This window comes from Corvus brachyrhynchos, unplaced genomic scaffold, assembly GCF_000691975.1.
Source record: "Corvus brachyrhynchos isolate BGI_N302 unplaced genomic scaffold, ASM69197v1 scaffold175, whole genome shotgun sequence".
NCBI classification, from domain to species: domain Eukaryota; kingdom Metazoa; phylum Chordata; class Aves; order Passeriformes; family Corvidae; genus Corvus; species Corvus brachyrhynchos.
In genome coordinates this window covers 2970089-2992880 of record NW_008238448.1, presented here as the reverse complement: position 1 = coordinate 2992880, position 22792 = coordinate 2970089, and the positions used below count along the sequence as shown (strand labels likewise).

At 37.8% G+C, this 22792-nt stretch overlaps 1 protein-coding gene across 1 annotated transcript in view; it reads left to right on the top strand.

Annotated features, from left to right (window-relative positions):
* Positions 1-22792, top strand: part of COL25A1 (collagen type XXV alpha 1 chain) — a 305105-nt gene that overhangs the window by 179049 nt on the left and 103264 nt on the right. Inside the window, exons 6-8 of the mRNA XM_017736775.1 lie at positions 3841-3858; positions 22076-22102; positions 22268-22294. Of these exons, the coding sequence (XP_017592264.1) occupies positions 3841-3858; positions 22076-22102; positions 22268-22294 (72 nt within the window). The remainder of the gene's footprint in view (positions 1-3840; positions 3859-22075; positions 22103-22267; positions 22295-22792) is intronic.

Here is a 22792-nt window from a genome sequence, read left to right as displayed (position 1 = left end):
GCATGCAGTCAATAGGCTTTTTCTTTAATCTCTTTTAGGGGGTTGATAACTTACCTGTTGACTTCAGTTACACCATGGATATTTTTTGTTTGTTTTAATATCATTTAATATCACTTATATATATATATATATATATATTTATATAGGTTCAGTTGCTAGGAAGGGTTTAACTAACAACAGTACAAGACCTTCCATCATGGCAATTAGACTAGGTTGCCAAACCCCTTTGTTTACCTCAAAATAGTGTATTAAGCTAGTAAATAGGAATATAGGAGGGAAAATTGTTCTGGAGATTTTACTGAAACCGTGGCATGTTATGCAGCTATACCCACTGTAGTAATTTGGATTTAAAATAAATAAAATTAAAAGCAGCTTTCAGTTTGGATCATCAAGTACATGAGCAATGATCCAGAGGTCCAAAGCAGCAGCCATCAAAATGCACCTGATCAGTCAGTGGTGTTGGGACTGATCCTTAAATGCGTGCAAAGACAGCAATTAGTTGGTAGCTAGTGAATCGGTTTTAGAGTATATAACAGATTTGAATAAAGAGATGTTCATTAGACAAAAATCAGAGTAATGCTGACTTTTCAGTCTTGAACAGTATTTTCTCCCTGTTGGTTATCTAAAATTTAGAGAAAGACTTACAGCTAAAACATTTTAATCCACAAGTAACATGAACTGGGGGCGATTTATGCAGCAATGAACCAGACTGATTTCATCAGTCCTGGGGCCATTTTGGGAACACAAGCAGAGAAATTGAGATTGAGCTTGCTCAAACGAGTTATAGTATCCAATTGAATTCATGTTAGAGGGTTTTTTAATGAACACCAAAGTAACTCAAGGAGCTTTATTCCTGACCCTTTCACAACATGCAAAAATGAGAGAGGGCAAAATTAACAGCCCCTTTTTGTGTCTCACACTTTGAATTGCTGTTGTGTGACAGTAACCCCTTACAATTAAAAATGGCAGTGTTGTTATGCTTTTCTGCATATCTTTATAAGAACATCTGATGAGTTCCGTAATTCAGTGCTTGCTGCATCCTCTGGGTAGTGTCACTTACTGGATCACTTGTGAGAAGGGAAAATTTTACTGTAACTGCAGTGGATAGTAGGGCAAGGAGTAGATAAGAAGAAATATTGAAGGATTGGGAACCATTGTAGAAACCAGAAAATAATTAACTTCGCTAATGCAAATTTCCTTCCATGCCAAAGGAGCTAATAGCCAAGGGGTAAAATAATCCTGCTATGAGTACTTTTGTATTCAGCATCTGCATTTATAGCTAAATGCAGGATAATTGTAATATTGGCAGCATGTATAAACTAAGAGTAATGCAGCTGTTATATTCCCCAATATCTCTTAAGAGTTTTCTGTCTACATGAAAAACTATTGTCCTATAAAAATTCATTTTCCAGCGGTTTTCTGTATTGAAGACATGAAAGAAGAGTAATTATAAATGCTCAGTAGCAGCAAGGCAAAGTAGTGATGCTGTTGAGATTGAGAGTACAAAACACTTTCATGGGAGCATGATTCCCATCCTCACATTCAATTCAGGATATGTTTGTATTACGTGTATGTATACGTCTCTTGTATCGTACATATAGCATGTACCATGGGGTCACTTAGCAGCCTGTATGTCCAGATGAAGGAAAAAAGTCAATTTTCAAATCTCTTTGTTAAAATATATATGCATATATTCTCTTTATTTGCTTTCCATTGCTTTAAATCAACTCTTTATTGAAACATTTTGGTAATTTCAGACCTTTGGCTTTTTTAATATATACACAGTTTTGGCTTTTTTAATATATATACTTTGGAGACAGCCTTTAATGACCTGGTGAAAATGTATAGCAACTTCAGATATTCTTGTGACCAAATGTATTGTGAATTTTATGTATAAAGCTTGCAGGCATAGGCCTCAGTTTAGATAATTTATACAATTTCATTGCACTGTCTGCCCAGTACTGCATCAGTAAGCAATTCCTGATGATTTTAAGATCAGGTATAGCATATAATAGCTTAAAACCTGCTGTGAGGGGAAGATTGAGGGGAAGTCTGAGTGCTAAGGAGTCCCAATCATATTCATTAACCCAGTGTGATGTGTAACTTCATAGAGCTCACCAACTCAGAAAGTTTTACTTGATATTTGAACTGACAAACCTCAGCCAGTAATTTATTTTTTTTATAACCTCTATGGTGCAGTTTTTTCTAAGGAACGAATAGAAAACTGCAGCATCCACAACAAGGAATGCTTTAGGCTACACTCAGTGTAAAGATTAGCTAGCCACAATAATTCTGTACTTTACCAATATTCCTCTGTAACAGAATTCCTTACATTTTAGAAAAAAAAATTTAAAACCTTCCTTTGAATTTAGATACCTTTTTTCCCCTGGTTTTTAATCAGCACATAAAGTTCTATTAGTTACTATAAAAGCATTTCTCCATCTGCTTTTCTTGTTGATAATTGTTCCCAATTGAAATGCTTTTGCCCCCCACCTCCTCTAAAATCACACAGAATCACAGGGCAGTTGAAGTTGGAAGGGACCTCTGGAGGTCATCTGGTGTAACCTCTCTGCTCAAGCAGAGCTATCCCGAGCAGCTTGCCCAGGATCATGTCCAGATGGTTTTTGAATATCTTCAGGAATGGAAACTCCACAATCTCCCATGTTCCTCTGCTTGATTAACACTAAAAAAAGTGTTTCCTGATGTTCAGACAGAACAGTTTCAAGTCTCTGTAGAAGTACCTCCTAGATAAAGTGAAGAGGTTTTATAAGATTTAAAAGAAGGCTCCATGCTCGGTTTCTGTCAACAAAAGGAAACATATTTTCAGTTTAAGTGAAGTATTATTTTAATTGTCATAAAACACCAGAAGCTAAGCTAGACCTAGGAGTTTAAAGGAATTCTCGTTTTCCAGGGAGAAACATGTAATTATTTTTCCCTTGCAGTGGGAGCTGATTGTCTGGGTCATGTTGTTTATAGTCACAGCTACTGTATCGTTTGCTAAAATAATTCTGCTTCATGCAAATAATTTCTATTAGGGGGTCTGAAATAACTCATGACTTGTAGTGGCTTTTTTGGGCTAGGCAAATTAGGGATAGGAAGTCTGCTGTGTAAGGGCTTGCAGCAACAAGAGATGCAGTTCCTCAGCATGCAAAGGGTGCCTCTCCACTTGTCCAGGGGTGATCTAAAGGGGATGTTGATAAATAAGAGAGAGGAAATGTATCAGCTGTCGTCTTGGACCAACTGACAAAGGTTCAGCTCAAACCTTTCACAATTGCTGGTTTAAATACTGGTTTATACTTGCTTAAAACTGTGGTGCCTGCAGCAATGGCAAAAAGACTAGTGTTTGTCCAGCAGTGTGTTCCTCCAGTTTTGGGACTTTGTTCATTTAATGAGCATTGAGAGTATATAATTAGCATCTCCTTGAAACATGGAGGTGAGCCATAATAGAGAAAGGAAAGTGAGAAAACCCATAGTACCTGCTTCTGAATCAGCTCAGCACCTCTGGCTTCTTTCTCACTTGAGGACTGTCAGTTAGGTCTTACTACCATTTCCAAATTGTTATGACTATCTAAAATAAGAAGTTTCTCAAATGTCATTTCGATATGTTATTGTAATTTACTTCTAGAATCAGTTAGTTGCAAGAAAGTTCATCAGTTTGAATTAAAACATTCAAATTCAATATCAACTTAAAGAGTCCAAAATCTGACTTCAATGCAGTTACATTGTATGTGTGTTTCATTAGTTCCTTATTAGAGAGTACTGTAACTATTTTCTACTATTTAAGGAGTTAATCCTTGCCATAACTTTCCATAATCTTTTGTTTTTCTTGTTTCTTTTCAGGGTCAGCCTGGTCCTCAAGTAAGTGCCATCTTATTTTCTTACAAAATTAATAGCTAAATACAAGGCCCACCAAGCTCAGGTTGTTTGATCCTACTGTAATAAGATAGAAACTGGTAACTATTGCATAATTCTACAAGACAAATATTTCCCAAGAGAGAAATATGCCCCCCGCATATGGTTAAGTTCCCTCAGCTGTCTGACCAGATGGTGGGGTTAACAACATAATACTGAATAAAGCAAATCTCCTAACTATGGCTTGAAACTTTGCCACCACACTTTAAAGCAAGATAAAATAACTTAGCAAATGTGTAGCAAATGTAATTCTTCAACTGCTTATTAATCACATGCTAATAATGTTGCTATAATCCAGGCAGCCCTCAGTTATTTTAAATACTGCACTGCTAGCTATTTTGATTAATTAGATACACTGCTTTGAATTAGTTCTGCTTTATTTAAGAATAGTAGAACTTTGTCTTGTGAGCTGTAATTGAAGATGTGGAAATCTAGGGACCTATTTGTCCCTTCTAAGGGAAAAGTAGACCAGCAAAAAGGAAGCATTACACATAGCAAAAATTCAGCGTGAATTATTTGAGTGCTATAAAAATATGGAAGAGCCTGGAAATGGGGGGGAAGCCTGTACCAGTTAGTTATTGAAATCAGTTGAGAAACTCAGCCTTTGTGGGAAGTAAGCTTTGGTCTGTGGAACTGTGTTAGCAGTAGTTAGTTGCCCGAACCAGGATTTCTGTGATGGCCTTTTGTATTTAAGAATCAAAATTGAAAGTTAAAGCTTTACCACCTTATCAGTTGGTAATTTTTTTAAGTTAAGATTTTCATTATGAGAAGCAAGCATTTCTTTTAGATTTTTTAGTTTCTAAACACCATTTTCTGTTGAAAGACAGATTGATTTACAAACCCTCAAACCACTTGGCCTGAATGTGCAATACCCTTGCAGTGCCAGGCTCCATTTAATAGAATTGTATAAGAAGTCCATATGATACTGGAGATGACCATCGCCCATGGCACTTATGTTTCACAGCAGGCTCTTGATGTGTGGGCTACACAGAGAGGTATCTTCAGCCTCTGTGCTGCTGGGGGTCAATGAAGAGAGAGATTGTAATTCTGTGTGGCACTGTAGCTCTGAACAAGCTCTGTTGAGGACCTGAGGCTGATACTTGAGCCTGTGGGCTGCCCTGTAGTTGATGTTAACTTGTGCAGCCACCCGTGTCCTTTCCTTCTGGGTATGGACCCCCACCTCCCCCATTTCAGTTGCTTAGAGAGTGTCTCTTGCCTAATGCTTGTAAACAGCTGCGCAGTCTTTGGAGCTTGTATCTCTACATTAAATGCCCTGAGATAGCTGTTAGGCAAGGAACCACCATGGAGACGGCAGCATTCAGTGCTGTTTCAAGGGCAGAAAGAGAAATCTTGTCATGGGTGTAAGAGAAGTGAGGTGCAAGCCATAGGAAAAACCATCTAAAAATGACCCCCAAGAGAGAATTCTTGCGTCTTAACTTCAGTAATTCCTCCCAGTGGAAGTGCTCACCTCTGGGTCATCACCATTGTCCTCAGCAACACGTACCATTATTCTTAATAATGCCTTTTCCTCCTTTCCAGCTCAAGATGGTCTTACTGTATCAGGAGGACATGTGTGTACTTTGTCATTTCGTCTGGCTGATTGAGTCCAGGAATAATGCTTTTGAGAGCACTGGTGGGGAAGCCATAATGGCATAAGACAGAGTCGTGTTCAGCTTCAGATCAAGATGCCTAAACGCAGAGGCTTCTGTGTAGGTGTTGACCTATGAGGTGTCTAAGCATTCCCTGCAGCCAGTGAAGGTTAGGTCAATACTCAGTGCACCTAGAAACCTGTTCAGCCCATGGTAAACTCCTCGGGCTCAATTACACTGTCTGCATTCAGGCATTTGTTGCTGTGTGAGTTGATCCAGCTTCTCCAGCCTTAGCCGCTGGCTGTTTTATGTACCCGGGCTGGACTCTGTGTTGGGCCGTGGTTGTAGCTGTCATTCACGGGCAGCTGTCTTGGATACCTAGGGAATCTCTCACATGACGCTGGCTGTACACATTCGTGCCTCCTAATTCCAGATTCTGACTGTAGGCAGCTACTGAATCAGATAACCATTCTGCTGAATTGCTTTCTAGCTAGTGTTGACATCTGCGTGTCTCAGGCAACTATATGGAGGCTGTACATTTAGAAGCCTTTCCCCTTAAACTGAAACCCAGATCCAGATAACTTTGTGAGGCAGCATTTTTTAAATATTGAAAGCTGTGGTTGAAAATCTCAAGATTTTTAAAAACTAAAGTATCCACAGAAAACAGAATCCATTTGCATACAGATAAAATAATTCAAAACCCCTCGGCGTGTCATTAAAATGATGCAGCAATTCCAGCCTGTTACGATTGTCAGCAATTTCCCAGGTCTTAACTGTGTCCATGAGAAATTCAAAATTAAAAGTATTGATCACTTTGGTTAGTAAGTAAAGGCTGCCTGGCTTCAAAGAACAAAATTGTTATGCTGACTGGAGAAGCACTTAGAAAGTTTCTGATGTCCTAACCATGCAAGTCCATGCTAAGATCAAGAATAAATTCTGATCCTCAGTGTTTTACTAACACCTATTCTTTTTTGTCTCTGGTTTTATAAAATACACGCTAAATTCACCCCAACACACACCTAATTACTGGGCACAACAGATCAGTAACACCTCCCATCATTTTAACTTTGAACTTTTTACTGCTGATTTTCTTCAAAAATATATGACAAAATACAATTTTGCCTCACATTTTCCCATCTTAAGTAGTAACAAGCTTTATTACAACTCACAGGCTTTTTTTTTTTTCCCCTTTTTTTTTTGTTTTTTCCAGAAAAAGCTTATGGTTCTGTTGCAGGTCTCAAAAGTAAAGACCACAGTAAAAAAACTGAAGAACTTCTAGGCCTAATCTTAAAAAAATAAAGTTCCTTCTTATGATTTTGGTTTTCTTAAAAAGAAAGCTATTTTAAATACCTTTATTTAAAATAAATTTAAATTACAAATATTTTAAATATTTTATAATAAATGTGTTTCTTTGTAGAAGAGCAAGTAATAAAATATTTAATCTTTTTGCTGAAATGAAATTCGGGCTTTTGATTTACCCAAAAAAAATCCGTTTGGTTTTTTTTTATCTGGAATGTAAATATGTATTTAGATTAGCTTGAACCAGAAAGGGTTCTTCTCCCAATAAATCTATACAACCAAATTCTGCCCATACTTTCTGCTTTCTCTTTTTAAAATAATGGAAGTATTCTTGCTTGTCAGAGAACAGCGTTTGGCTTCTAGTCTAACGTTAATTCCATAACAAATGGGTAAAGAGAGAAGGCTTGCTATTTTAAACTTTTTTTCTTGTTTAGAGATAAAGTTCATCCACATACTAGAAGCCATGCTTTTAGTACTATGGTGAAGGAAGACAAAACAATCCTTTAAAAAGTGTTGCTGAACTAAAACTATGGACAACTCTTAAGTATGGGGCAAGGTTGTGTTTTGGTGTGACTTTGTCTCAGCCAGCCAACTGTTTTCTTTTTCGAGGCAATATCCTCTCCCTGGCCTATCTCTAGCGCAATGTACTTTGTCTCTCATGTCAGCATACATGATCACTCTCTGTGTGGGACTTTGAGATACAGCAGCCTCACAGATGCTTCCCCTTTCTCTTTGGCAGCTGTCCAAATCTGCATTAGAAATGGACAAAATATTAATGATTGATACTTGTTTTTGTGAGATTCTTGTTTTCCTTTATGTGACACATCCACGGATGTGGTGTTAGAACAGCCTGAAATTTTCCAGTGCTTTGTGCATGATGAATGGTTTCCATAGTGATTCTGGTGACAAATGTATGCGTCTCTTTTTCACCATCAAGCACCAGGGTATGTGACTGGAGTATTTTTAATTTCTGATGACAGAGATTCTGATTCATGGTTAAACTGGCTATTACTGGCTTGTGCTGTCAACAGAGCTGGTGGGAACCATTTTAACTTTTAGTTTTCTGGTTTTTGTTGAAGGACAGAGAAACAAAGCAGGCCACAGGCCCTAGTTTTGAGTGGTTTTGGGAGGCAGCAGAATTTATCACTTCCTAGAGAACACTGTGATGCTAGGGAGAACTTCTAGATCTTAGAAAAGAGTAACTGATGGTAGGAAGTTTCCCTTTCAGTTTTGATCGTTTGGATAGCCATCTGCATTCCACATCCAGTTAAATACTCCTCTCAGTGCATGCCATTCAGTAGTAGGGCAGTTGATAACATCAAGGGATCGTATATGTGGTTTTTTATTGCTTTTTAAGCTATGGGCAAGATTCATAATGTCCTATTGACCAGTGCTGCAAAGTGATCTCTACCTGTCAGATCATTAGAGCTGGGTATGTTTCTTTTGTTCCGATCACCATAAATTGAGGTGTAAACCCCACATTCCTTTTTTCTGGCAGTTTGCTTTCAGGAATGGCTGAAGACTCTTCACTTGCATGGAGAGTGGGGGAAGGAGGCAAGAAATACACTTATGAAGGACAAAATCAGCCTAATACTGAAGAAATAGTTCCTCACTTTCAGATACACAATGCAGCAGCAAAGTTACTGCTCCTGGGAGAATCCTAGTGGTGGTACCCAGGCCGTCATCTACTCACGCTGCAGAGAATGATCTTTTGGGGTGTTTCCCCTTGTAGAAACTGATACCCTGTGCTCCTTTGTAAACTTCTGATCCAGCTGAAGGATTGTATAATTCAGTCTGAATATGAAAATGCTAATCTGCTTTTGAGTTACAAGGTGAAGGTCAGATTTTTCTGTCAAACTTTGACAATTAGTTTATTAGCATTAGGTAGCAGACTTGTAAAAGTGTTTCTTACCTTCTTTATACCAAGATGAATCCTTGATCACTTTGCTGCTAATAACAATCTACTATAAATTATGAGAACAGAAATTAATCTGAGGGCATCATAAATAAACAAGCTTGTACTAAGTTTCATACATATTTAGAAGGCAGAACTTTAGTTTGCTTGCCATTCTCCTTTCTTAAATGGTAATAGCATTTGTGAACACTATTGAAGTTGTGAGATCTGTTTAGGAAACAGTTCATGTTGATTTGTGAACATGAAGAAAGAAATGCCATTTGCATGGTTTTTCATTTTATGTTAGCTCCTCAAATGAACCACATCAGAGAATGTAAGAGGAGAAAACATGCTCAAAATTTCATTTACTTTATACATAAGTGTTTATGACACAGAAGATGCCAGAAATGTGTCTTCTCAGAATGAGATAATGCACTTAATTGTTTTTAAGTATGATGCTTTCTCAGCTTCATGTGTAATAAAATAGAAGTTAATTTTGTTAAAAAGAATTGACAACAATGAGCGCTTTCAAAATATAAAACACTGGTAGATTTATGCACATGTGTAAACCAGAAGAGCTGTGAATATTTAATGGTTTTCTTGCCTAAGCAGATAGTATTAGTGCAAGTAAGAGGATTCTTTGCTCTGTAAAGAAGAGAGCACAGAATTGGAGATTTAGGAGCAAATTGTTGTGAACTATCAGTTTTACCAATACTAAGGAAGCACCACACATAATTTAAAAAGGTGGAGGAGGGTAAAAGTTCCAGGCATCAACAAACAAAATTCTTGTACCATTTGATGCTATGCTCTGCTTTTGATGTGTTTTTTTACTTGTATTTTCCCACCCTTTTGTCAGGAATTGCAAAGGAGCCTCTAATGGCAGATTGATGACTTCTCTCAGTACCCTGATAAGTGAATGTAGTTGGGGATAATTAGACTTTTTAGATCTCTGCTCATCAGGCTCTGTCAGACACCAAGAGAAGGCCAGACTCCTACCCCAACTGTGCTACTGTGTTCTTTTACTTACTCTGGTAGGCATGCTTTTGAGTTACAATTTCAGTAACTATCTGGTGCTGAAATAGCAAGATGTTCGGATATTCCACAGCATTTCCTGGAACAGATAATTTATTTCTGATTTTCTTGCTCGATTCAGAAAGTATCAGACTTGAACTCTGTTAATTTTACAATTACTGATTCAGTCTACATTTTGATTTTCTACAAACAGAAAAATAAGAATATTCATTGTGCAGAATTCTGTGAAAAGGGCTCTTCATGCAACATAATTATCACCTCTGGATGTCCTTGTAAAATAAATTCTGCTCTTATGAAGGTGGCTTCTTTTACTGAATCTAAAGATCTCCTTTGGGAGTAGCTGTATGCAACAAATAAAGAAAGCTTGGAAGATGGGGTTTGAGAACAGTTTGTTTGACCCAAAACTTGTAGAAGTTGATCTCCTCATTTCATAGTTCGCATAGCAACAATTTATGATACTGTTTTTGTGAAAAAACAAGCCCTAAAATAAGGAAATACATAAACCTAATATTTAAAACTCTAAAAGAAAATATGCATGAGAGCTTTCTATTTGTAGGATGTTACCAACTTTTCTTCATGGTGGCATCATTCATTTTTGAAAAGAGTTGGGTTTGTTTTAATAAAATAAACATGAAGGTCTGACTCACTGGTGACATATGCCAGTATAAATGTGATGGAGAATTACACATTAGCATTCCATCAATTCATCTAGAAGTTCCAGCTGTCACCAGGGCATAGTCGATCTTCTAACAGCAAGTGAGAAACTGTGAAGCAAAAATTACTTGCAAGCCTTAATTTTGGTAAAGCATTGCTTAGCTTAACAGAGTACATATGAGTACAAAAAAGCAATTGCAGACTTAGTACTGTGGTTCCATTATGACATTACAAAGGGTTGTCAAAATATAATTAAGGACTCTGAAACATTTCTTGTATTCCTAAATCATTTCTTTATCAAATGACCTTTGTATTTTCTTCCTCTTATTCTACACATGGCAGAAATACACTAGTGTGTTCTGTGTTCTATTAGGGATTATGTCAAAGCAACGCATTGCACTGTGTTCGGGAATATTATATAGTATTTTACTATCCTGGTGCACATGTTTTTAATTTGATATTAAACTCATGCTGGCTTATTGTTTTTAGTGATCTTTGTGCTGTATTTCAGCTTTGAATTCCTGTTCAATTTGTTGCAGATCCCAGTAGTTTCACTAGCTTTAATAAAAAAAAGAAATTAAGAGTTATAAAAATGTGTGTTTCATCAAGCTTATTGTGACTTGAAGATAATGCTGTGATGTCTAAGACATTAGTCTTTCACAAGGCTTTCAAAATATCAGAGATTCTCTGAAAGCCATTATCAGTTCAGAGACTGGTGATGTTTTGTGCTAGATGCTTGAAAGTTCTGTAAACTTGAGCAGACCTGGGAGATTTGGATCTCAGGCTGCTAGAGAAAACCTTCAAAATTTGTATTTCCCATTATAAAGTGACACTCCTGAACTGAAGTTTTACTTCAAGCAAATTTATATTGTAGTAGAAAAGGTTTAGGTTTTTTATATTGAACTGATGCTGGCATGAAGAGCTGTGCTGATATGTTACTCTTTCCTGTAAGTGTGAGTCAAGTTTCGAGGAGAGAAGGAAAAAAACCCAGAAAATGCAGCAGTTACTTTCATTAGAGTATTTTGTGTACTGCCAGTAATGTTACTAATGAGCATGGCATGGAAGCGTCCGTTCTGTTTTTGAGCTTTAATTCAGATCGACAATTTCAAAAATGCTTTGTCCGTCCCTGCAATACTGTAGGATTTCCTAATATAGTTTTTTACTGAGATCCATCAGTAACATTCAAGAGCTATGAGCTGCTGAGAAACATGTAAGAGAATCACGTATTTTCAGAAATACAATCCGGCTATATTGCCCAGTATGTCTGCTAGTGATCATTTGCCAAAAAGAATGAATATCCATTTAAGTATAAATATACATATGTGTCTAATTTCCCCTGAAGATGTTCTGAATTTTGTAGACCATACTATTAGTCTTTGAGCAGAAAACAGTTTTGTTTTTAATAAACTTTATGTTGTCTTAAATCGCTTCCTGCATAAAGATGTTTCCAGCCTTATAGGTTGCAAAAATATATTCAGTCATCTCACTTTTAAATATGTCTGCATATAAAAGTATGTGTATGTTTGTAGTTGATACAAAAACTCATTTGCATTTATCTGGTGTTCCATCTCAAACTTCACAAAGCTGAAAAGTTCTCAAAATAGCTCTATGAAATACATCATTGTAGTTTTCCCCTTTGTGGATAAGGGAATTGGTGAAGATAAATGAAAGACTTAGTTCTTGTAGTGACATTTGTTTGTCTTATTGTGACATAAATATTATTTTATATGCTATGTTTTATGCTTTTCTGTCTGTATACTATTTGATGTTAAATAAATTAATCTGTAATTTAGGCTTGACACATCCCCATCAAGACTAGAGTTATGACTTAGAGTGTCAAGTCTTTGCCTCTTTTAAGCAGTGACTTGTAGCTGTGATAGTTCAGAAGCATTTGCAGTAACCTAATACTTGCAGGTCACCTCAGGTGGGTTTGTGCAGTGTAGCTTTTATCACAATATTTGTCAGACAGTTCTTGTAAAAAGGCTTTTTTGGCTACCAATGGAACGATTTATGGGACTACAGAACTTGCAAGGGGGCATAGGAAAGAAAGCAGAATAAGTTCCTCAGAGAAAGGTCTGGTATTTTGCTGAAATAAATTTTCCCCAAGCATTAGCATACTCTGAAGTTTAAAAGGTAATCTAGTTTCTGAAATAATTTCATTGTTCTTAATCTGTGGATATCTCAGAAGCCTTTCTACCCCTTACACTATTATTTACATGGCTATGGCTTTATACTACTATTTTACTGCCATTTTCTTTTAACCATTCATGATATAAGTAATCGAGCACACATCTTTCACAGTAGCATTTTATAGTAGCATTTGCAGACAACACTAAAGAGATATCTAAATGTTTCTTTGACATTCTACTACCTTGAATGAGAAAATGTCTCCTGTACTGAGTAGCAAAATTTGGAAAAGAAAAAACAGTGTATGGACAGTGTGCTGTGCCTTTGAAATACTGAGTGAAACTAAAAGCATTGCTACTGAAACCAGTGTGGAGTCACGACAGTAAATGGAAGAATGGAATTGGCCTTCCCTATTTCAAAGTCTGTGTTAAAATCCCCTTGCTGAAAATAGGTTTAAATACAGCAAATACATGTTAGCTGCAAAACCTTGTTTGGATGTGAGCTGTGCAGGTTTGTTTGTTTACACAAATTCAGCCTTTATTACTTTAAAGTAAATGTGCCTTGATATGATAGCAGGTACAGGCCAAAATTCTTCAAAAAACAACCTTGTTTTGAAACTAGCCCTTTTGTCAAATAGATGAACAGAGAGGGGTGTTTTTTTTGGAATTTCAGTCATCTGTTTCTGTGTAGTTATTACTTTTTTGTAGAGCTGCACCCTGTGCAGCATCTGTTAATGAAGTACATAAATCTCCTAGACTCAGCTGCTGGTCAAAGGAGGATCTGCCTGATAGATATTTGGATGCTATTTTATCACACAGTAGTAATGCAGACAGCAAAGTTGAAATATCCAGAAGGCCAGGGAGCTTGGAAGATGTATTTTGACGACCATAGGTACTTCTCCTGTAGGTAGTGAGTGGTGGTGAATCTCCATTGCTCTGAAACTCCCCCCTTCCCTTGCTTTCATCCTTTGTCTGTTTTCTCCAAAATATTTGAAGTTCAACCTGCCATCCTCATTGAAAAGGTTGTTTTAAGTCAAACACGAAAAGATTAAACGAGCAAAGGGCACTGTCATTTCAGCTGAATCATCTACCAGGCTAGTAAACAATCAGGGAAGCACCAGAGGTGTTTGAATTACAGAAGCCACTGTTCAGGTTTTAGGTTAAAAAATAGCTGAAACATTGGAGTATGAACTACTGTTCCCACTGAGGAGCTTTTTTCTTACTAAGCTTTTAGGAATAAATGAGAGAGCTGGCCTATGAATAAAAATCTACCAAAGGAAGTATAAAAAGTACTTAATGGTGAATTTTTTATCTCAAAAACTGGAAAAAGGATTTCATGAGTTTGATTGGCAAAATACGTGGGTTTTTTTTCTTTTCAATTTCTATTGCGTTAGGAAAGAAAGCCAGAATGTAATTTTATAATCCCAAAGCAGTTTTATAAGCCCTAAATTTCCCTGGACTATATTGGTCTTTCTTTTAAGAATCTTTTTTCTTTTTTGTTTTTAATTTTCTTTTCCTCAAATTTTTATTTAATTCTAGGGCATATTAATTGCTTCCATAAAGTAGAATGTTGTGATTGAGTTCAAGGCAAAAATGCCAAAAGTATCTCCTTAGACCAGGGTGCCAGAAGTATATGAGTATTTTTGAGCAAAATAGCTCTGTATTTGTACATTCTGCTTATTGGCTGCTTATGGGTGCAGTTCCCACTGGCTAGTGCAGAAGACTCCTCTGGAGTGGTACTATGCCACTGTTATTTTAATAAATGGAGTTAACAGGAGGTTAAGGAGTGCTAGTTACTTTTCCCCATTTGTTTCATATCCCTTTCAATGTTCGATGCAAAATAAAAGGCATGAAATCTGTAGAAATAAAAACAGTTTAGAGCTATAAAATTTTTCCTGCTTCAATAGTTTGATATAAAAATAATGCAGTTCTTCTAAAGAAAAGGTGGATCAATCAGTGTTGAAAAATCTTTGCACTCTAGTTCTTGTTGTTGTAAAATTTGAAGGTAGCCTTTAATTCTTCTTTGTCTTCCTGTTTACCAAGCATTATTTTTATAGATTTTTAATTCATTGAATTCCTGTGGCATCATTGCTGTTGAATATAGTGAATACTTATTAAAAAAGGTACAAGACACTAAATCAACTACACTTTCTTTTATTATCGAATCTTACAAGCTATTGAATCTTACCAAGAATCCCATGACTTAAAATAAGTATTTTCTTCTATTGACAGCAGACTCATTTTTGTCTATCCCATAGCTACCATGCTATATATTCACTTTTCTGTTCCTTGTGACATAACCACTCAACTATTGAGTGAATGCTGATATAGAAATGCAGCATTGTTTTTTAAATCCCACCAGCAGCATGCTCTCACACACACATGGACACACACACAAAAGTATGGATATTCCTAATGGAGAGGGGATAAAAGAAAATTCTGCTGTATAGTCATTTAGTACAGGATCAAGTGGGGAAAAAAAGAAGACAAGGAAGAAGTGGGGAGGCTCTATGAAGGTAAAGGAGTGCAGAACAGCCTACCTGAGTTACTGGAGGATGAGGAGTTAATCTTGTTCATACTATACTTTTTAGCAGGGCCTGTTATGATAGTGCAGGGTTACTGGTTTTTAACTAAAAGAGGGTAGATTGAGACTAGATATATAGAGAAGAAATTTTTTACAATGAGGATGGCAAAAAACTGGCACAGGTTGCCCAGACAGATGGTGGATGCCTCATTCCTGGAAACACTCAAGGTCAGGTTGGATAGGCAACTTGTTGACCAGCGACCTGTTCAAGTTGATGTTCCTGCTCATTGTAGGGGTGATGGACTAAATGACCTTTAAACCTTTCCAACCCAAACTGTTTGGTGAGTCTAAGATAGCATGTGATGCTTTTTCAGGTCTCAGGTGGACTCTAACGAGTCAGGGATCTGCTGGAGGATGGGTGGAAGAGTAGGAAGCCTCAACCAGTCTGTATCAAAAATGTCTCATTTTTGAGATCTTTTATAAACCAAATATTGAACACTGAAGCTGATACGATGTTGTCATTAAAAATATTGTTAAAAATCATAGATTGAACTTCAAAAAATCCTGAGACTGTGGTGGAAATATAACAGTAATAGTAAAAAAAGCTCCCGTCTGCGTTCTGAATTTTGATTCTGTAGGGCCCACATCAGTTGTTTTATTATGTCTTCCTGCATTTCTGAGTGCCAGCCAAAAATTTGTGTGTTTCTGTGTTTTTGAAGTAACCAAGAGATTGTGTTTTTATCTTCCTTGCAGTCTTCCTTCCTTCCTGTTATTAAAATCAGAAACTCTGGTTGTTTTCTTATAACATGAGAGATACAGAAGTATTAGGTTTTCTCATCTGTCCTCTTTTACCAGCTTACAAGAATGGAATTTCCTTGTGGTGTTTTTTTACAGCATTGCATCAAATCTCTAACATCATCAGTAAACTTTTGCTTATCTAACCAAGTAGGAGAATAGGAAGGTGCACTGTGGACAAGGCAACGAGGGCCAAGATTCAGGAAATACATGTATTGCAGTGCATTGAGCAGTAGGTGAACGTCAGAAGGCTTCTGACTTTACCAGAAGCCATTTTCTTTTCTTTAAGAATGTGCCAGTTTTTTCTGTCACTGTAAAATTGGTCTTACTGGCACATACAGCAGCTACTTGACTCACAAGAAACAGCAGGTTCGAATCACAATGTTTACTTAAATTAATTTGTGGAAATAGTAAAGCTGATCCTTGTTTTCTCATGCTCAGGCTACGGGTACGTAGTCACATACCCTCTGTACCATGGAACCTTTGTAGGACCCTTTGTGTTGTTCTGTAGGTTTTCAAAGAAAAACATTATGTTTGTCTGTAGAAGGAAGGGAAAAAGGGGAGGAGAAGATGCCAGTCTTACTGATTAATCAAAGAAAGAAAGTATGTCAGTGTGAGGAAGAGGAGATGCCCTTCAGCATCTGCTTGCCTGGGACACTGGGCCTTGTGCTTCTTCCTGGGCACTGGATTAGTTAGTCAGCTGTGACCCTTCTGTAGCTTCTAATGTGAGCTGATGGTTTTTGTGAGCAGCATTACAAATTTCAAAAAAAGCACCCCATCCCAACATCAGCAAGAGCACTGCATGAGAAATCAATGTCTAAATTACAGTCTAAATGGTTTCTTGACATATTTTGGGTAGACTGTGTTCTCCTGCCTGTAATTTATAAACTTGTCTGGTTTATATATTGCTATAAATCACTGACTTCTGAATACAGTTGTTTGAATTTACAGCAGGAGTCATTTAGAATTTGCTGTTGTGAATGTTAACTGAGCTGTTTATCTAGATTGCTGTATAAATCATTTTTATATTTCTCAGCTTAAATAATTTACATAATGTTTTTTAAGTCAGTCACCATTATTGTGTCAAAAATTCAGGTTTCTTTTTCTCTGCTTAGGATATTTTAACAAAAACTTTAGACTATACGGGGAGGAAATGAAAGTAAGAGTCTTTTTAGAGGTGGTTGGTTGAAGTTTTCATTGTAAGTCAGTCATATTACAGGGGAAGAATAAAACATGTAAAAAGAAGGGACTTCAGCAGTAGAAACTATTCAGATTCACTGAAAATTCTTCTGAGTACTTGCAAAATTGATGCAAGGTGAAATGTTGGCATTGTAAACTAGCATATATAAACACTGGCTGAAAACATGACCAAGTTCAGCAGATGCCAAAACCACACTGCTCAGTAGTTCAGAGCTTGCATAGTGGACACAAGACTGAAATGAGTGTAGGAACTTTGAAATAGTTATGAAACACAGTGGTGTTTCATAACACTCTGTATAACCTCCTATGATTCACCATATCTGATCCTAATATTTTGTAGCAATTATAGGATAAACTTGGGACTGTTGTTCCAGTCAGATTCTTGTAATTTATCAAAGTCATGAGTCAGGTTTCAAAGAAAGAAAGTTTGACCTTTGTATCTGATTATTTTGTTGTTATGTGCTAAAGCCACCTTTTACCCTCAAAGTAATGTGCAGTATTGAATTAACTTAGGCAATGTATGGCGTGCTGTTTAGTTGTGAAAACATGATTCAACTAAGCTGGCAAATTGATTCCCTTTTTGGATTTGTCTGGATGACACTGGAATAGCTGGCTCACTTTTCTGCTCCTCTCTGCAAGGCTGCTGTTCCCTTGGCCTGCCAGTCACACTGTGGGTGCTGTAGTTGCTGGTAGGGATGACTGCACTGTATGCTCTTTGATCCCAAATGACAATGAAGGCTGAACCTTGCAAACTACATTCAGTCTTCCAGCTGCCAGCTTGCTTTAGCCTGTGGAGAGTGACTGTGTCTGAAAAGTTACTATTACCTGTGTCTTCCGCGGTAGCTCTGTGTGATGGGAGCTGTCAAGTTTGACATGTCATGTTCCTTAGGAGCTGTGAAGGGGGATGATCCCAGTGGGACCTGGGACTGTCACAGTCCAGCTGATTCTGTTGGTTGGTTGTCACCAGCTTGTGCTGGGGACTGGCAGGTCCTTTTTACAGAGGCACCATATGTGCTGTCTAACAGTCAGGAAAAATCTGCTTTCCTCTGTCCTGACTGTGGAGCTTTCTACAGAACCTTCAACATGGCTGTTTCTTTGAACCCTGTACTGAGAATCCCCAACTATTTTCAGTTCTACTGTCCTATCAATGCTTGGAGCCTTCTGGGTGAGTTTGCTGCAGAACTTCCTGTATTATGACTGAAGGCAGGTCTGTAGCAATAGGAATGTGGAGAAAATATATCTGTAAGAGAATTTTGATAATTATGAGTGTTTGTAAAACCAATATAAGTCAACTATTGGCTTTTTAAGAGGTCTCTGAATCTAACTTTTGCAAAACTATATAGGTGGCAGTGGCCTCAAGGGTAGGATACAAAATTAGCATCTTTCAGGGAATGAATTATAAAATTCCAGCTGTGTGAAAAAAATCATGCTGATCACAGTTAATTCTAAGGGAATCTTTTCTGTTGAAGACTGCAAGGATCAGTCTCCTGTTTTCTAGTACTGCATTCTCTTGCCCTTCTATTCTATTCTGGAAAATTTCATCAGAGAATGGAAATGAGATTTTGATAGCAAAAAAGGGGAAAAAAGAAAAAGGGGTCACGTGTTGGTAATCCTGAACCTAGCTGTTCTTTGGACTTGACCCTGATTTCAGCTTTGTTCTTGGCTGGCAGGTGCCTGGAGGCCTTCAGTCTGCTTTAGGAGACCTCGTTTTAAAAACAGTAGTATTTTTTGCCTAATTATGAATGCAGATTTTGCATGTGTTTGAGATTTACAAGGCCTTGCTTATGTGAAACAGGCTATAAACTCTCCTTGGAAATGTATAGTAGTCTGGAGTAGATAATTGCACTTTGAGAAAAGAGCCTCTGTTTCCAGTGAAAACACTGTAAAGTTATTTCAGAAATGCTCTGACCTCAGACGTTTCATATAACTTACACAAAATGCTTTCACATTTGTTCGGCAGCTCACGGTTTGATCTCTGCCATCTCATAAACGAAAGCACAGAAGTCTCCCCGGGAAAAAAGCAGCAAGTCTATGCTGTGGCCTACAAAACTAGTGTTATTTTACTCACTCTGTGCTTTGTGTCTGTACCCTTAAACAGAAGAAACCTTGCCCTCCTTTAAACAAATCTGTCTCCTAATCACACCCCACCCCCACAAACCCAACTTCTCCTCAGATTTTTCTTCCTCCCTGCCTCCACTCAGTGTACATACACTAATAAACTCTGCAGTAGAAGCCTTGGGAGAATTTCTCAGCACAAATGGAAAGAAGATGTCAAAGGCTGAGGATAGGAATTTTCTGTTTAAAGTTGCAAAAACAATAGAGGACAATTGAAACAGTGGGGGAAAAGCCAGAGGTGGGTGAATGAGCCATGAAAGTATTGCATTAATTTTTATTTTCAAGAAACCCCACTGGTTCTCTTCACTTGCATCCAAAAGAGCTATTTTTGTTTGCAATTGTTTGTTTGTTTTTCAAGACTCTTGTGGAAAGCAAAAACATTGAAAATACAAGGGAAGAGACTTGTGAGAATGTTCACACCAGAAGTGCTTTTGTGGGCTTTTGGAAAGCTGTTTTTAACTCCTGGTACAGTAACCTTGTCAGATACATGTGAAGACTTATATGAAAAATTTGTGGGCTGGAAAGGTGACTTGATAGAGATGATGGTGTATGCCACTTAGGGAGAGAAAACACCGAACAATGAGACACAAAACTAATTCTGATTATGATGTGCACAGGTCATTTTCAGAAAATCCTGCACAGAAAAAGGAGGGAAAAAAAAGAGATATATGATTCAGTCTTACTAAAAAACATGTATGGGTATGAACTGTGCTTTCAGAGAACTCTGAATGGTGGAAAATAGGCAGGGTAGGGGCAGGGGCTGCTTGTGCAGCTGGAGATGGCTGAACATACTGCCAGCAGTTGTACCAGGGAGGCAGTGCAGTAGCCCTGCAGATCTGGTGGCCGAACCGCTCATGTGAGCTCTAACTTGTTTCTGTTTCAGTGAGCCAGCTTAGTTCAGGCAGCTGATGTGATCTCTCCTGTCTTAGCTTCTACCAACAGGCAGAGCTGTGGCGAGCACCCCTCAGAAAAGTTATGAGCCAAAACGCATCAGAAGCAGGGCCACTCTTGGGCATAAAAATGGCATTGAGCATCTAAATGAAGGCAGCAACAGCTCCCGCAAGGCAACATCTGTTTACAGTCTCAGTCATGTCATGTTACCTATAATTTCATGCCTAAGGCCCAAGAAATTGGATTCTGACTGTAGCAGATAGGGGTCATGCTATTTGCACTTTGCAGCCAGTAAGATATTCAGAGCCAGTAATGGCTTGATAATTCAAGGAGGTAGAACATGTGAGCACAGCCTTTCACTTGTGCTCAGCGTTCACTATGGAAAAGGCAGCAACAGCCAGCACTGAGTTTAGTTCTTCCCATCTAGCAATTACTGTGTTACTGATGGTATGAGTTTGCAAATTCACAAGCTCTGTGGCATGTATGTGAAAGTTTTAAAGCAGACCTGCTCTGCTGTAATGTCACATCACAGTACTTGTATGTGGGGACTGTAGCTAAAAGTAGACAGGGCTGCGTGTAGTTTTTGGTATGTATTTCTGTGAACACGTGAACTGGGAAAGGACAGTAAAAGTATAAAAAAAAAAAACAGATGGAGAGACCTTAAAGGTGCAGCTAGGTTGTATTTATTCATTAAATTATTTTGTTTAATTTGTTTTTAAAGAGGCTAAGTGCTTGCAGGGCAACACAAAGTGGGCGGGGGTCATAGTTAATTGAGCAGATAGTTTCCACTCAGCCGGCAGTGAGCACTGTCCTGCCTGAAGGAGTCGTAGGGACATCAGGAGGCAGACTTGTTTCTTTGTCCTTGGCAGCAGACAGAAGACATGGCAGACCATGGAAGGAGAGGCATATGCTTTAACTCCTTGAAATATTTAGCAGCAGATGCTCTTCTCTGGCATGCATCAGAAGCCCTTAAAACTAAGCAGAAAACTGGCTACAACAGGGATTCTCAAAGACTTTCCTGTGGTTGATCAAGTCTTTAATACACAGCAGACTGACCTCCATTCCACTGCATTTATGTGAACCACGTGAATTTTTGCCCGTGTTGTTGGCGACAATCTCTTCTTGTTCTGCATGCGTACACCCTCACAAACACACACACTGCCACACACTCTCTTTGTGTTATTAACAGTGAACCATGCTAGCTGGAATGGCTCCTTCTTTGTTTACAGCTGCTTTCATATGTATCTCAGGTCCTTCTTTGTAATGAAACGCCTGCATATCTTTTAGAAAGCTGGAGGTAGAGTCTGCACTGTCTCAGCAGCGAGTTTTCTGCAGACTGATGGCGTTTTTGTTCACAAGATACTAACCTGAAAAACTAGTGGTTTAGAAATCTGCTGCTAGCTTTCTGGAAAGTGCTCAATAAAAATAGAATATTTGTGATTCCATATTTGTGATTCTGTCACTTTACTGTTTGTTGGGTGGTAAGTAACAAAAAGTTATACTCCTGCAAAATCATGTTACACAAAGAGCTCATTTTGACTAAACAGTATGCTTGAGACTAAACATCAGTATTTCCAAAAAAAGGAATGAAAACCCTAATTTTAGATTTCCTAATCTATTTTTCTTTGGCAATCTAAGACAAGAAGGGTGCCAAAATACAGGACAGATTTATATGTATTTGAATTTATTAAGTGCACTTGCAAAGAACTTTTACAGTCTTAGAAAACTTTTATTATCTGATAGGAGATAAACTATTGTCCCTAAGTGAAATCAGTAGAAATTTTGCCATTTGAGGCATAGTTTTGCTTGTCTAAGTAGGCTGATTCAACACACAGGATTAGCAAACTATTCAAGGAATAGCATACAGTTCCTATTATTAGTAGAGTGAAGAAGCCATCTCTGGAATAGCCCGGGCATTTGGAGTTAAAAATTTTAAGGAAATACATAGTTGGGAAGAAATTGCAGGTTGGCGCAGACCTGTTTCTTGCTGCGTCCCAGGACTTCATCAGTATCAGTAATTAATCTTTGCCTTTGTTTCTTTCAGGGCCCTCCTGGTCCAAAAGGCGAGAAGGTGAGTTGATGTTTGGGTGATTCTTACAAGGTCACTGGAAAGCCCTCCCAGCATGAACTCAAGAGACCGTTTGTATTGATGCAGTGAAATGTTAGATTATGTAAGAGAGCTGGGTAGCACACAGATGCTGTGTTAAACCTATCATCTCATCTTTCCACTTTGCAGGGAGATCAAGGTGATCAGGGCCCTCGGGTAAGCATCTTAAAAAAAATGTTACACTTCCCCTTCGCTGAGTAGGCAATTAGCCTTTAGCGCAAAACTAAATTAAAATACACTGTCTGAGCTAATTATGCTTATTAGCTGCATTTACCCTGCATGTTGAAGTGTCTGCAGGACAGTAATCTGAACGTGAGCAGGTAGTGTCTGGGAAGATTTGAGTGATTCCATAGGGTACAGTTTCCATTATGAGTGGATGCAGGTTTCACAGTGATTTTGCTCTGCTGTATAAAGCTGGCTTTCCTAACCAAACCATTCAGTTTCCCCAGCAATGTGTTCACACCATGCATGGGCTTCCACAATGCAGAGGGCCAGGGGGTTTCTAATAAATGTACTTCTGGATTTCATGTAAAATGTAGCTAATATTTAGTGAATTATAAACAAATATAATGTATGCATGTATTAGCTTTTTTCTCTGACATATATGTATTTAATATTTTTAATAATAGCAATATTATCACCTTGTAGTTACAA